The 16,707-nt window shown below is 43.7% G+C and overlaps 1 protein-coding gene across 1 annotated transcript; it reads right to left on the reverse strand.

The window, feature by feature from the left end:
- Positions 1 to 509: 509 nt before the first annotated feature.
- LOC140458327 (calicin-like) lies at positions 510 to 2,297 on the reverse strand. The gene has a single exon (XM_072552716.1). The coding sequence runs from the start codon at positions 2,295 to 2,297 to the stop codon at positions 510 to 512; it is 1,788 nt and encodes a 595-aa protein (XP_072408817.1).
- Between the last annotated feature and the right edge of the window lie 14,410 nt (positions 2,298 to 16,707).

Consider the following 16,707-nt stretch of genomic DNA (forward strand, 5'->3'; position numbering starts at 1 on the left):
CTTCCAAACAGCACTGTCTCTGTACCCCCAAGGACTGCAGTGGTTCAAAAAGGCAGCTCACCACCACCCTCTTTGAGGCAATTGGGGATGGACAGTAAATGTTATCCTAGCTAAGGAAAAGTAAAAGGAAAATGTAATTGAGGACAGTAATGGATAACATTTTCATAGAATCCCTACTGTGTGGAAGCAGGCCAATTAGCCCATTGAGTCCAGACTGCCCCTTTGAAGAGCATCCCACCCATACCCAGCCGATCCCTCCCTATCCCTATATCCGTGCAATTTCCCGTGGCCAACCCACCTGACCTGCACAACTTTGGACTGTGGGAGGAAACCGGAGAATCCAGAAGAAACCACATAGACACAGGGAGAATGTGCAAACTCCATATGGACAGTTGGTCATAATTTTATAATGCATTTTCCAACAACGTGCATGTTTTTGACACTTTTATTCTTTTATGTGAATCGGACAGAAAATATTATACTCAATATTATATTTATCTAATATCTTTTTAATGCTCAAGCTTGGATTTAGAGAGGGATTTTTCTGGCTTCTGTAAGAACTTGCATTGGAGTTTGCTTTTGCAGCAGGCGGAACTTTCCAGAGCTTCAGAAGGCTTCGCCACCTCATTCCATGCTCCTACCTTTGTCTCCAACAGGTAGGCATTTTTGTTGACGGAATATTCTTTAACGTTGCCATCGTCTGTTGCTGAGGTCCCACCACAGACAAATATCATGTCTCTGATCAGGCACATGGCGTGACACACCTCCAACTTGGTTGCGTTGGGGAGCAGCGGGATCCTCTTAGGCAACTTATTGGCTTTGAACTTCTGCAAGCTGACCTCGATGGTGTGCTTGTGGCTCTGCATGATGAGGGCTGTGTCCCCTTGGAAGGAGATGACTGGCCTGTGTTTGAACTCGATGGGGAATGTCAAGCTTTGCTTGACCTCCCCTGTTATGGTGTCGAAACAGTCAATGACACCAACCCTGGAAATTCGGTCATTGATCATGCATCTCCCAGTCGCTATGTAGATGTATCTGTCCCCTTTGGTCACCACTTCAGCACAGTCCATGGGAACACTCATCCTTCCAACGGAAGTCCATTTCTCCTTCTTCTCATCGTACCTATAAATGGTGGAGATGTACTTCCTCGGTGCCACACTCCCTCCCACTGTGTACACTATACCATTGCAGGCTACCATGGAATGGAAGACCAGTCCAAGTGGGAGGTCTGGCAGTTTGTTCCAGGTATTTTTGTCCAGGTCATACCTCCACGCGGCCTTCAGACTGGCATTTTGCTCATTGGTGCCCCCTGTCACATACAGGTACTTGCTGGTGCAGATGGCGCCCAGAGCCGCCGCGCGGTAAGGCATATGGGTGATTTTAATCCATTTGTTCTCATCAACGACGTAGGCGTAGACTGCGTTGCGGAAACTGCCATCTGAACTTTGACCCCCCAGGACAAGGACCACATCGAGCAGAGCCCCTTTTCGCTGGAAGTACGCAAGACTGGTCAGGTTTTCCTGCTTGCGATGGCTCAGCACGTCCACAATAGCACACACACACGTGGTGTTGTTCTTGATTAGGGGCTCATTGCTGCTGATGTCTGACAGAACCTCGTCAGCGATACCATTCAGGTAAATGTAAGAGAAAAGTTTAGGAAAGTAACCTTTCCTGTCTTCTAAGTTATGGTTAGTCCACCTCAGGATGGTCTGCAGGACCTGGTCTTCTTTGGAAGTGTGGAGGTCTTCATCCTTGACCAATTTCAGTAAGACGTGGTATGGACATTTCACAAACTCCTTTGTTTCACTCAGAATGAAGAACTGGTCTTTGACGTATAAGTAGACCGTAGCAGCCAGGTCTGGTAAGTCATAAGTCTCTGCTAACATGAGCGTGTACATGTAACTTTGCCTGTCTAAGACAAGCTCCAAGTACTCAACACAATGGGACTTGAGTCGCTTTATCATGAAATACTTGGCCCCCTTCAACAGATCCTCCACATTTTTGTCAGCGATTATAATCTTACCCGTGTAGAAGTATTCCAACAGCTGTTCCACAGACACTGGGCTCATGTAATCAATGTCAATGGTGACAGACAGTTCATCTGACGGTTGGATATTGCAGCTGTGGATTAAGTCCTTGACGTAAGGACTGACAGCTGTCAGGATGTTCTGATGGGCGGAGAATGAATGGGAGCCCACATTGATGACCACGTCACAACATTCCTTCTTTTGCCTCTGGGTGTTGAGAGATTGTAAAATGTAGGTGCTGTGTTTGTGGTCATCAAATTCCAGCTTCATTCTCAGAGGGCCGAAATGGTTCTGAAGCTTCTGTGGGCTACCTGTTATAAAAGGAGTTTGTTGTAACCAGGAAGTGACTTAACAAGAAGATCTCTGACCTCACAATTCCTGGGTGGCTCTCACAGTCCTCAAGTGGAGAACCTTTGTAATAGATACATCAGAAAACTCTTGGCCTGAGGTGAGCCAGGTTCTAATCACTTTTCCACTGGAAGATGGTAAGAATGGTATTTCCACCGGTCAAAATGACCATCCCATCTCCGCACAGTTATGCTCATTTTAGTGGGTTGCTCTCATGTTTCAACCTTCCCGTTTCAAAAAGTGTACACAGGATGACACCAAAAGGGATTCTTTGTAAGCCCCTTGTTGGTTTTGGAGGCCAACATTCTCAGCACCCCTATCGCATGGCTGTGGAACATGCGAAGATGCAGACCGGGCGAGAAAGGAAGCTGAGCGATTTTCACCTTTGGTGGTTGGGGACGCAAACTGGACCTTTTCAAAGGACAAAGCCAAGGGTGTGACAGTCCTCTGAAAGGCACATTGATGGATGTCAAGCAGAAGCAGATTTGTCTTGGGCACCTTTCGCAGGAAGAAAGGCAGGTATGTACCTGAGGAGTTTCTGTACAGAGGGGTGGCTAGCTGACTAGGAAGAGCCCAAAATGCTGCTTCAACAATGGTCCCAAACATAGAAACTAGAAGCAGGAGTAAGCCATTTGGTTCTTCAATCCTGCCCTGCAAACGGTGAGACACCAACTATGACTGAGGGTGTGGCCACAGGACCTGCTCAATGGCAGAAGGCTCCAACTCTGAAAATGCCAGCCCACAATGATACCCGCAGCAACCATGGCACTTAGGTCAGAACGTCTCTGACAGACTGGTCCTCTCAGCAAAGAAAAATAAGAGTTCATCTTGTGACAACCTTTAAAACAAGGTTTATGTTGTCCTTGAGGGGTCGTAAAGGCAGAGGTACTGATTTGTCTGGAAATGGTTACTTTGAACAATGGCAGGGGAGTGGCAGTTCATCCAGTTCAGGTTTTTTTTCTAGTTTGGTTTGTTGTAGCACATAGTCAGAAAACTCCTGGGGACCTAGAGAAGCAGCCACAGTGAAAAGAGGTTCCATGCTTCAATAGAGGTCTTGCTTGAATGTTCTCTCTGAAACCTCTCTTGAGCCTGCCTGTAAGATCCTGTCTTTGAGTTTAACTTTTGCCAAGGGGTTTGTTTATGGGACGTTGCAGGGATTGGAACAGCTCCTTAGCTAAGATGCGATATTGTGTCAGTAGGGTTCTCAAATGAGTTATTCTGAATTCTGTTTTCTTTTGTTCATGTTTCATCTGTAATGTTTAAATAAATTCTGTTCTGTTTAAAACTGAGTGGGTTGACCAACTGCAACACTCCCGGGACATCCTCTTTACATCTGCCTCAAAAAAATGTTAGGGTCTGGGTTACTTTCTTAAAATGTTTTGAAGAGGTCTGGCCTGGTCCATAACAATCTCATTCACCAAAAAGGATAACATCCATCGAGGGCTGGATAGGATCGATGCTGAGATAGTGGAGAGAGAAACAGAGTGAACATTTCAGATCTGTGTCATTTCACCAAAACTGAGGAAATGTTGGAAACATAATAGATTATGAGCAAGTAAGGTGTTAGGGGAAGAGGGTATGAATATCAAAAGGGAGGGACTGTGATAGGGTGGAGATCAGGAAAAAAAATTAATGAGAAAAGATTTCATTGTATAAAAATGAAAGGGGATGTTATCGGGACAAGCCAAAGATGTGAGAAATTTTCTCATGCTTGGAGAAACTCCCTTCACCATCAACGCTCAGTACCAGCTGTGAATACTATCTACAAGATGCGTTGTACAAATTCACCAAAGATCCTGGGATAGTGCCTTCCAAACGCACAACCACTTCCATCTAGAAGGACAAGGGCAGCAGGTACATGGAACACCACCCCCTTCAACTTCCCCTCCAAGCCACTCACCATCCTGACTTAGAAACACATCATCCTTCCTTCACTATCACTGTCAAAATCCTGGAATTCCCTCCCCAGGGGAATTGTGGGACTACCAACAACACATGGCAGTCCAGGAAGGTGGCTTACTATCACCATCTCAAAGGCAATTACAGACAGACATTAAATGCTGCCCAGGCCAGCATGCCTGTGTTCCATTAATTAATGTTTAAAAAGCTTGGAACTAGCAGTTGCCATAGCCTCAAGACAAGGCTTCATCCTTTTTGGACTGAAATAAGGAGACATTCTTTCACTCAAAAGATGGTGAGTCTTTGAATTTCTCTACTTCAGAGAACTGTGGGTGCTCACTCGATGAGTAAATTAAAACTGAGTCATAAATATTTGAAGGCAATCAAGGAATATGGGGTTTGGGCAGAAAATTAGAGTTGAGGTAAGTCAAACATTGTTGCATTCAGTGTTTGAACAGGCTTGAGGGGCTGAATGGCCAAATCCTGCTTCTATTTCTAAATTTCTACCCCAGTGAATGACTGAAGTTGAGGTACAGATTTCATCTCTATTCACCAATGGGACGTGGGTATTGCTGGCTGGTTAGCATTTATTGCCCATCCCCAGTTGCCCTTGAGAAGGTGATGGTGAGCTCCTTCCTGAGCTGCTGTAGTCCACCTGCTGGAGGTTGACCTTGGTAAGGATGCTGTCAAATATGTTTTTCCCTCTTGTTGGTTCCATCATTACCTGATGCAGACCCAGTATAGCAGCAAAGTCCTTTAGGACCCAGCCAGCTTGATCAGTAGTACAGTTGCCAAGCCAATCTTGATGGTGGACTTTGGAATCCCCCATCTAGCGTTCATTTTGTGCCCTTGCTGCCCCTTTGTGCCACCTCCTTTGCTGAGTCAGTCCTGTCGGTGGGACAAGACATATCCAAGGAAGGTGATGGTGGTGTCTGGGACATTGTGTGTAAGTTATGATTCCATGACTATGTCAGGCTGTTGCTTGACTCGTCTGGGAGACAGCTCTCCCAATTTTAGTACGTGCCCCTCAATATTAGTGAGGAGGACCTTGCAGGGTCAACAGGACTGTTTCTGCCTAGGTCGATGTGGATGGTCCATTCAGTTTCATTTCTTTATTGAGGCTTCATATCGATAACTGAATGACTTGCTAGGCCATTTCAGAGGGCAGTTAAGAGTTAACCATATTGCTGTCAGTCTGAAGTCTTATGTAGGCCAGACCAGGTAAGGATGGCAGATTTCCTTCCCTGAAGGGCATTAGTGATCCAAATGGGTTTTCCAACAATCAGCAATGATTTTGTGGATATCAGTAGATTCAGATATTCCAGATTTTTAAATCAAAATCAAATTCCATTACCTGTTTGGAGCCTCGGTCCTCAGAATATTAGCTGAGATTTTACATTAATAGTCTTGTAATAATACACGAGGCCATCACCTCATAGAGAAAGTGAGGACTGCAGATGCTGGAGATCAGAGTTGAAGAGTGTGGTGCTGGAAAAGGGCAGCAGGTCAGGCAGCATCCGAGGAGCAGGAGAATCGACTTTTCAGGCATGAGCCCTTCATCATTCCTCCATGGCTCTCAGCCATGATTGGATGTTGAAACAGGCTGGAGGGGCTGAATGGTCTCCTCCATTTCCTCTATCCTAGCCTGCCTTTCAACTTCTGGTGGTGACACAGAGGAAACTCTTGTGTAGTACTGCTGTACCTCAGCTGGAGGCCAATTATTTTTAAAGTGGACCCTGTATCCCTGCTAATTTCCCTTTAGGAATAACCAGATGGAGGGATAGTCACACAAGGGAGTCAAGGTTTATCAGGAATGGGTGAGAATATGAAATTGAGGTCACAACTAGAGGGCATAGGTTTAGGGTGAGAGGAGAAAGATTTAAAAGAGACCTAAGGGGCAATATTTTCATGCAGAGGGTGGTATGTATATGGAATGAGCTGCCAGAGGAAGTGGTGGAGGCTGGTACAATTGCAACATTTAAGAGGCATCTGGATGGGTATATGAATAGGAAGGGTTTGAAGGGATATGGGCCGGGTGCTGGCAGGTGGGACGAGATTGGGTTGAGATATCTGGTCAGCATGGTCGAGTTGGACTGAAGGACCTGTTTCCATGCTGTACATCTCTATGACTCTATGACTCTATAACTAGATCAACCATGAGATTATTGAATGACAAAGTAGGATTGAGGTACTGAATGCCCTCCTACTCCCTACGTTTGCCCCACCTCAGAATTATTATCACCCCTATGAACAAAATGGATGGCTGGCTTAGGACTAAAAGACTGAATGTAACAGCAAAATAGTTATACTTTGAGAGATGTACATAATAAGTAGCAGACCCAAAGAGAGGAGCAGAAGACAGGAGAAAGGAGAGAGTTGAATGTTGGAAGAAATATTCACTGGCAGATAGCAGAGTAGACAAGAGGAGTGCATGAATCGTATAAAAAAGAGCAGGAAAGGAGAATCACAGAATCATGGTGGGGGGGTGGTGCATGACAGCTCAGTGGTTAGCACTACTGCCTCACAGCGCCAGGGTCCTAGGTTCGATTCCAGCCTCAGGTGACTGTCTGTGTGGAGCTTGCACATTCTCCCCGTGTCCATGTGGGTTTCCTCTCCTAGTCCAAGATGTTCAGGTTAGGGTGGATTGACCATGCTAAATTTCCCATAGTGTCAAGAGATATACAGGCTAGCCATGGGTGGGTTAGCCATGGTTAAAAACCCTGTGCAGGGTCACAGGGATTGGTTGGGTCTGAGTGGGATGCTCTTCCAAGGGTTGGTGTGTTCTCAATGGGCCGAATGGTTACTTTATGCACTGTAGAGATTCTGTGATTCATCTAGGAACAGAGAAGAGGTGAAATAATTTTACAGAAAAGGAGAAATGCAGTGTGTGATACATAATTAAAATGTATTTTTAATACTGGAGAATACCAGAAGAACTCGCTCAGTTCATAGTGAGAGAGTAATTACATTCCATCCTTAGGCAATTGGCCATGGTACTCAGTTGGTTGTCATTCTCAAACTTGGCTCTTTACATCTTATTTTAATCAGCTCCCTCCTGAGCTGTGTAAAAATACAATTAATGTCGGGATATGCTTCCTCTGTTTGCTATGTGCTAGCTGGAAGATTTATGCAGGTCAGTGAAATTGTGAACAGCCTTACAATTTCTCAATGTTTATCAGTATCTGTCGCCCTCAACAACAGCCTGCATTGATATAGTCCCGGTATTTAGTATATAGTGTATGTAGTTCCTGTCATTATGAATGAGCCAAAGGCACTTTGTAGAAGCATTAATGTATGAAATTTGACAGGTGACAGGATGATGGAGTGTGATGCCTGAAGCTTAGCCAAGCAGGTAGGTTTTAAGGAGCATGTTAAAGGTGGAGAGAAATCTGGGGAGGTTTAGGGAGGGAATTCCACAGTTTGGACATTTGAAGGCACTTCCATCAATAATGGGGAATTAACATTGGAAGAACACAAAAGGCCTGAATTGTGGGGGCATAGAAATCTGGGAGAACTTCCTCATCATTGTCCATTCATGCACTTTCTGTCCAAGTGAATATTTGTGGAATTGATATCTGACTTGAGAAGAAAGCTAAGACTTCTTGTCACAATTGTGGGTTTTCACATGTGCCATCAAATGTTGCCCCGTGTGTGTGAAAGGTCTTGAGTCTTCTCTGGTGGTCTGCATTGAGGTTATTCCCTCCCACAGCTTTCCTCTTGCAGAATTCCATCTGTTAGAAACTGGCCCCAGTGGCCAGTCTCCAAGTGTGAACCTTTGAACTATTCAATTATGGGGACATCCCAACTCTCTCCTGGCAATTACCAATGTGCACCTTTCAATCAGGGTCACTAGATAGAGATCAGGAGCAGATATGGATTTAACTTAGTGCTGTCACTGGGGGTTGGGTAAGAAAATCAGGACTTATTTGGGTTTATAAAATATTATTTTATGAGATGAAGGCATAAATGCTGCCCCTATTTGCTCTGGAGAAGGTGAGAGTGAGCTGTTCTCCTGAACCATGCAATCTATGTGGTGTTGGCAACTCCTGGGACAAGGGGGTTACATCAGGGCCCAATAACCAGGGCCTGGGTCTTAAGGGGTACACTGTATTGGGCCAGAGTGAGGGGTAGGTTCTGCTGCATTGGGTGACTGTGGTGCAACACCTGGGTACATCCACAGTGCTGTTAGAAGGGAAAAGTGCAGGCTATTGGAACTGCAAAGCTTTGGAACATGGTAGCTGGCATCCCATCACCAATCACCTTTTATTCACAAATGCATAGTGTTTGACAATAGCACCACCTCCCTCTGAGTCAGGCATTCAGAATCCCAGTATCCCTGACATTCATCCTTTTATATCAGCCAGGGCTCCCTGGTTGAACCAGGTTAACAGCCCCCAGTCAAGGAACTCATATTCTATGAGGTCCGGCTGGCTGACCACACTATAATCACTTCACAGTGTAGATAAAGGCAGGACTGGGCCATTTGATTCCTCATGTCTGATCCCTCATTTGGTATGATCACAGCTGATCATTGAGCTCAATATCCTACACCCAACCTCCTCCCATTTCCCTCGATCCCTTTATCCACAAGAGCTGTATTGACCTCCTTCTTGAAAATGAATGGTAATATCATTCCAAGTCAGGAGGGAGCTCCATACTTCAAAATAGGATTGTAGAGCAGCGGAGGAGGAGCAAAGGAGATTTATAACAATGGTATGTGGCCTCCGATGTTCTAACTCTCGGGAAAGATTGAAAAGTCTGGGCTCCGTTCCTCTAGAAAAGTGGAGTGATTTCAAGGGGCCTCTGAGATTATCAAACAGTTTGTTAGATATCAAGACGTTTCTACATGTGGGGGAGACTAGAAGTGGGATTCCCGAATATAAGACAGTGATTAATAAATCCAGTGGGGAATTCAGGAAAAATCTTTTAACCCAGAGAGTAGCAGAAATGTACAAATCGCTACCACAGGGAGTAGCTCAGGTCGATACCTTTAAGGGAAAGCTTCAGGAGAAAGGGATAGAAGAATATTTTAATGAACAGGGATGAAGAGAGATGGGAGGAGATTCATACGGAGCAGAAACATCACTGTGGGCTTCATGTTTCTCTGGTTCAGTTATTCTGTTTAAGTTTAGATGAGAGTGGTGCTGGAAAAGCACAGCAGGTCAGGCAGCATCCGAGGAGAAGGAGAATCAGATGCTGCCTGACCTGCTGTGCTTTTCCAGCACCACTCAAATCTCGACATCGCAGTCCTTACTTTTACCTATTCTGTTTAAGTGTCAGGCTTTTGTAATCATAGTACAGCAGGGGGGCCATTCAGCACATCATGTCTGTGACAGCCTTTAGCAACAGCAATCCAACTAGCACCATTTGCCTTATCCTTTTCTCAGTTCACAATACTTCCAAGTTTTGTGCTGTCTGAAAATTTTGCAACTACATACCCTATGTACCCGACTCTAGTTCATTAATATACATCAAGAATAAAACTAGTCATGGTGTCACCTCCAAGGGGAGCCCCATTGTGATACCTTCCACTGACAAAGAACTAACCTTTCCACCAATTTCTCTCTGTTTCCTTTATCCTGATTTCCCCACTGGATTTATTAATCCCTGTCTTATATTCAGGAATCCCGGACCTGGTCTCCCTCACATGTAGAAACATCTCAATATCTAACAAACTGTTTGATAATCTCGGAGATCTCTTGAAATCATTCCTCAGCCTTCACCTTTCTAGAGAAAAGGAGCCCAGATTTTTCAATCATCCCCGAGAGTTAGAACGTCGGAGCCCACATACCATTGCTACAAATCTTCTTTGCTCCTTCTCTGCTGCTCTACACCTTGAGGAAAGTCCCACATCTTTGACGTGCCGACAATGTGGAAGCCTATAGTGAGTGGAAGCCTGGGTACAAAGTTGGATATGCTATCCTTTGGAAGTCCACATATGCCGAACCAATCATAGAGTCATAGAATTGTACAGCACAGAAACAGACCCTTTGGTCCAACTCATCCGTGCTGACCAGATATCCTAAATTGATCTAGTCCCATTTGCCAGCATTTGGCCCATAGTCCCTCTAAATCCTTCCTATTCATCACATTCTCCATATCCATTCTCCCTGTTACTGTATTCAAAAATATTAGTAAATTTCATTAAACATGATCTGCTATTTCCAAATTCTCCCTGATTCTTCACCCACTGTAATTCTCAAAACCCTTTTGTTTCTCAAATCAATACAGAAAGCTTTAATCTGCTTTCTGTTTGGTGTCTTGGCAGTAGTTATTTGATGATTAGCTAGTCTTTTGTAGTTATTGATTTTTCTGATGTGATCTTATGGGTTTGGAATAGTATGCAGTTTGTGCATTTTACATTGTAGTTTCAAATATGCATTGATTAAAGAATGTTTCCTCCTGTGGATGAGTCCAGAACATGGACTATTTTCTAAAAGACAGGGCAGTGATGAGCAGAATTTCTTTTCACTCGAAGGGTACAGAGACTTTGGAACTCGAGGCCTCAGAAAGTAGTGAAGATGGGTCATTTTAAGTGGAGGTAGTTAGACTCTCGGTTAACATTTCAAGTCGAGTTATCCTTTGTTACTGGACTCGAAATGTTAAATCTGCTTTCTCTCCGTAGATTCTTCCAGATCTGCTGAGTTTCTCCAGCACTTTCTGTTTTTGTTTCAGATTTCCAGCATCCGCAGCTCTTTGTTTTTAAGGCTATCTGAGGTGGATAGAAATGTGGAATTTGGAACACAAACAGATCAGCCAGGATCTTATTAAATGGTGAAGCAGACTTGAGGGGCTGAATGGCCTACTTCTGCTCCCACTTCATAGAGGTTTATAAAATCATGGGGGGCATGGATCAGATAAACAGACAAAGTCTTTTCCCTGGAGTTGGGGAGTCCAGAACTAGAGGGCATAGGTTTAGGATGATGGGGGAAAAATATAAAAGGGACTTAAGGGGCAACCTTTCACACAGAGGGTGGTGGTTGAGCTGCCAGAGGGAGTGGTGGAGGCTGGTACAATTGCAACATTTAAAATCATTTGAATAGGTATATGAATAGGAAGGGTTTGGAGGGATATGGGCCAAGTGCAGGCAGGTGGGACTAGATTAGATTAGGATATCTGGTTGGCGTGGGTGAGTTGGACCGAAGGGTCTGTTTCTGTGCTGTAAGTCTCTATGACTGTAAGTACGTTTGCAAAAATTGTGCAATTTAACGTAAATGTGATGTCATTCACAGTTGCACTTATACAACAGGAGTCAGAATTTTGCTAGGGTGTAGTCTCCGTTGTAATGAAGGAAACAATGTAGGCATATTGTGCACAATAATCTCCCTCAAACCACAATGTGATAATGACCAGACAACCTGTATAAATGCATAGAACATGGAATTGTACAGCACAGGAACAGGCCCTTTGGCCCATGGTGTTGTGACCAATATGACACCAAATTAACTAATCCCTTCGGCCTGCCCTTGGTCCATATCTTGCATTCCTTGCATATTCATGTGATTTCTAAAAGACCCATCCCCTGCTCATAATTATTTAATTCTAACCAACATCATTTCACCATAATTGTAAACGCCCCTATCGTATCTGCCTCTACACCACCCCTGGCAATGTGGTCCAAACTTCTACCATTGTCTGTGTAAAGAACTTGCCCCTCACATATCCTTTGAACTTTTCCCCCTCTCACCTTAAGTGTATGCCGTCTTGTATTAGACATTTCAACTCTGGGAAAAGGAATGCTGACCGTCAACCCTATCTATACATCTCATAATTCTATAGATTACTATCAAGTGTCCCCTCGGCCACCATCGCTTCAGAGAAAACAACACTAGATTTTCTAGTATCTCCTTATAGTTCACACCCTCTATTTCAGGCTGCATCCTGGTAAACCTCTCTGTACTTTCTCCAAATGCAACGTCAGACAGCACCTGTGGAGAGAAGTACAGTTAATATTTCTAGTCTGGTATGACTGTTCTTCAGAACCTGTGTACTTATGTTGATTGAAGGATGATTACTGACTGGGACATTGGGAGAATTCAATTATTCATAATCAGTGACTTCTCAGGTCCACCAGAGATGTCAGATTGAGGACAGATAACATTTAACATCTTACTGAAGGCAGTGCTTCCGAAGGGGGCGCACTCCCTCAGTCCTGCACTACAGTGTCCGCCTAGTTTATGTGCTCAAGAATCTGCAGTGGGACTTGAACCCACAATCCCTGATCCAAAGGTGAGTGTATGCTCTGTTCTAAATGCCTTATATCCTCCTCTTATTCAAAGCCCCATCCGCTGCTCAAAATTGTTTAATCCTAACCAACTTCATTTTTCTATCATTTTAAACACACACAGCAAGTCCCAGTCAGTGAAGGGCTTTTGCCCAAAACGTCAATTTTCCTGCTCCTCAGATGCTGCCTGACCTTTTTTTTTAAACTTCCCTACAGTGTAGAAACAGGCCCTTCGGCCCAACCAGTCCACACTGACCCTCCGAAGAGTCACCCAGACCCATTTCCCTCTGACTAATGCACTAACACTATGGGCAATTTAGCACGGCCAATTCACCTGACCTGCACACCTTTGGACTGTGGGAGGAAACCGGAGCACCCAGAGGAAACCCATGCAGACACAGGGAGAATGTGCAAACTCCACACAGACAGTTACCCAATGTTGGAATCGAACCTGGGACCCTGGTGCTGTGAGGCAGCAGTGCTAACCACTGAGCCACCATGTGTGCTTTTCCAGCACCACTCTAATCTAAACTCTGGTTTCCAGCATCTACAGTCCTCACTTTTGCCTAAGTCTCAATCAGTGCCTAAGCAGGAAAAAAGGTTACATTTCAGATACACAGCCAGGTGAATCCCTATCCTAGAGAGAACTAGCTGAGGAGCCAAAACAAACCTTCAAAATATTATAACATTTCCATTATTGAAATATTCGACACCCACCTGCAATTCAAAAAATGCACAGAGTGTTATGACTAAGTTAGGAAGATTGAATTGATTGATTTCCTTGTCCCACTTCTCTGCTGATCACAACATTGAATTTGGAAAGGGATGTGATATCACCACCTTTTTAAATATATTAGACTCCAGATTAATTTTTATCTGGCGGAATAAAATAGAAAAACAGCTTCATTGGGCATGTAATCCAGAACACCCAGGTTAATGTTCTGGGAACGCAGGTTCAAATCCACCTTGACAGATGATAGAATTTGAATTCAATAAAAAATGTGATTTTTTTTTCTGTTTGAGAAAACAGTCAGCAGACTGTTTTGTAAGAGTACTTTCCTCTGTTGGCAGTTGAATTCAGAAATAAAGAATTATTCAAAGCTTGTCCAAAATGTTGGTTTGCAGTTGAAGTAAACTTTTCAGTCAAATTGCTAGCATTGAGATTTCTTCCTGGGTCAGGTATGGGAGATTCTGGATAATCCAAGGAGGAAGATGGGTAAAAGTTGTGGCTGTAAGAGCGGGTCTTTTTTGGAGGTATTTTAGGCCGGCTGAATTCCTTCAATCTGGAGTCAACAGAGTCGATTTGGAAATCTCCCTTAAGAAATCTCCATCTGCCGTGATGAGGCTTTCTGGTCAATTTTCAATTCAGATACTTTGACGAATGGAATTTCAGTGTAGGACAAAAGATGTTGTTCCAGGAAGTTACCTCTCTGACTGATAGTGTTCAAATTTGTTAGTTTTATCACGGCCACAAATAACCTCATGTGACCTCACTCTCTGAAAGTATTGTTGACTCGGTGACTACAGTCAAACAGCTTGTTTCTTCCAAATGCAACATTTTTCTCTGCTGTAGCCAGGTCCCATTGCTTTGCAAAGTGTTCCTTCCAAAATAGTTCCAGATGTAGATAAATATCCAATCAAACATGTTCTAAATTTATATTTCAGGATAATGTATCTTCACAACAAGATAGTAGGTGGATTTTAAACACAGGACTTGCTCCCTGCAATTTTCTTATCACATAAGGTTATGAAATGGCAGCCTTTAGGTGAATTAAATTTGATCCTTACAGATTATAGAGTCCCACTGTTTCATCATTGTGGAGTTTTATTACAGCAGTGGTGTGCTGACAAGCTGTTTGACAATGGAAAGAAAAACATACCTTTTTAATTTACTGGATGTGGGCATCACTGGATAGGACTACACTGGTGTCTGTCCTGAATTGCCAAGAGAGTAGTTAAGACTAAACCACATTTCTGAGGCTCTCAAATCATATTTGGGTTGGCATCAAGCCAGTTTTCAAACAAAAAAAAATCTTTTTTTTTCTATTGAATTCAAATTCCATCGTCTGCCAAGATGGATTTGAACCTGTGTCCCCAGAACATTAACCTGGGTGTTCTGGATTATGCGCCCGATGAAGTTGTTTCTATGCCGCCACCTCCCCTGTGCCTACTTTCCCTCAATGGGCATCTTAGTAAGTTGCAGCAAAAGTTATTGACTAGCAATTGACGTGGGCACAGCAATTTGTCACTGAAAGTGTGCGGAAAGGTGATGCGACAGAAATAAATTGTATAAGCAGCATGCCTGTGCAGAGGTAAGCATTTTAATATATATTTAAATGATACAGGTTAAAATGTGGATTGATTATTCTGAAATATTCACAAAATGAACAGAAGCCAAAGACAATGTGGTCAAATAATTTCATGATACATTAACATACATCAGCAACAATTTAATGTTCTCTCCACTTTGATATCGATTTCAACAGAAACAATACATCATTTGCAGTTGAATGCACATTGAATTGTCCATAAAGGATTGCTAGATGGATGGATTTGTCGCAGCAAAGAATTGTAGAAATCCCACCATTTTTCACAAGTGCTATAGTCGGATTTTAAGCAACAAGTTTGCCATTTCTCTTCAATTTACTTTGCATTAAATGTGCCAAGTTTAAAGAGCTTGTTTTGGGAGTGTTTGACTATTCTTTTGCAGGTACAAGAAAGGCAGCCTTTCCGTGACTAGTAATTAGATTAGATTACGCACAGTGTGGAACCAGGCTCTTCGGCCAACAAGTCCACACTGATCCTCCGAAGAGCAAACCACCCAGACCCATTCCCCTCTGACTAATGCACCTAACACTACAGGCAATTTACCTAACCTGCACATCTTTGGACTGTGGGAGGAAACTAGAGCACCCGGAGAAAACCCACGCAGACACGGGGAGAATGTGCAAGCTCCACACAGGCAGTTGCCCGAGGTGGGATTTGAACCCGGGTCTCTGGCGCTGTGAGGCAGCAGTGCTAACCACTGTACCACCGTGCCACCCAATGAAGTACTATTCACTGGATTCCTACAGTGAGGAAGCAGGTCATTTGGTCCATCAAGTCCACACTGACGCTCTAAGAGTATCCCACCCAGACCCACCCCCTTACCATGTCACTGTGACCCTGCATTTCCGCAGGCCAATCCACCTAACCTGCACGTCTGTGAACTGTGGGAGAATGTACAAACTCCACACAGACAGTCACCCAAGGATGGAATCGAACCCTGGTCTCTGGTGCTGTGAGGCAGCAGTGCTAACCACTGAGCCACGATGCCGCCCCTATTATTAGACAATGCTATTTTATTTTAAAATTAATTTTGGTGACTTGGTAGTCTTTGGTTTGATTTGATTTATTGTTGTCATGTGTACCTAAGTAGAGTGAAGAGTTTTGTTTTACGAGCAGTATAGGCAGATCATAGTGAAAAAGGATGTACAAATCATAGGGCATGTATACAGCGCAAAGGATACAGGGTTATGGCTACACAGGAGCAACTCATCTAATTAGGCTTGAAATTAGAGAGTCCATTCATCAGTCTAATAACAATAGGGAAGAAGCTGTTCTTGAATCTGTTGGTGCGTATGTTCAAGTTTCCGTATCTTCTGCCTAACAGAAGAGGTTGGAAGAGAGCATTACCGGGGTGAGAAGGGTGAGATGATGTTGGCAGCCTTTCCGTGACAACAAGAAGTGTAGATGGGGTCCATCGATGTGACATTGGCTTCTGTGATGGTTTGGGCTGTGCACACAACCTTCTGTAGTTTCCCATGGTCATGGGTAGAGCAGTTGCCATATCAGGTCATTATGAACCCAGATAGAATGCTTTCTGCGATGCATCTGTAAACATTGGTGAGAGTGCCAAATTTCCCACTCCTCCTAAAGAAGAAGAGGAAAGCCAACATTTATGGATCTTTTCCTAAGTGCCTTTGAGACGGTGGAGGTTATCAACCTTCTTGAACTGCATCATCCAAGTCAGATGAGATAGAAACCAAGGTACATAGCATTACTGTGGAGAGAGTTTATTGATTTGTTCCGTCTCACAGCCAGTCTTACAGATATTTCTTATTTATATGCACTCAAAGACAATTAACATTTGTTACCTGTTTCTCTCAATCTTAATAATTGCATTAATCAACATTAACAATGCAATTGACAAGATATTAATGCATGAAT

This window comes from Chiloscyllium punctatum, chromosome 33 (genome assembly GCF_047496795.1).
Source record: "Chiloscyllium punctatum isolate Juve2018m chromosome 33, sChiPun1.3, whole genome shotgun sequence".
NCBI lineage: Eukaryota > Metazoa > Chordata > Chondrichthyes > Orectolobiformes > Hemiscylliidae > Chiloscyllium > Chiloscyllium punctatum.

What these genes read in the sequence shown, in the direction of transcription:
- LOC140458327 (XM_072552716.1), bottom strand. Translation starts at nt 2,297, where the DNA reads ATGAAGCTGGAATTTGATGACCACAAACACAGCACCTACATTTTACAA.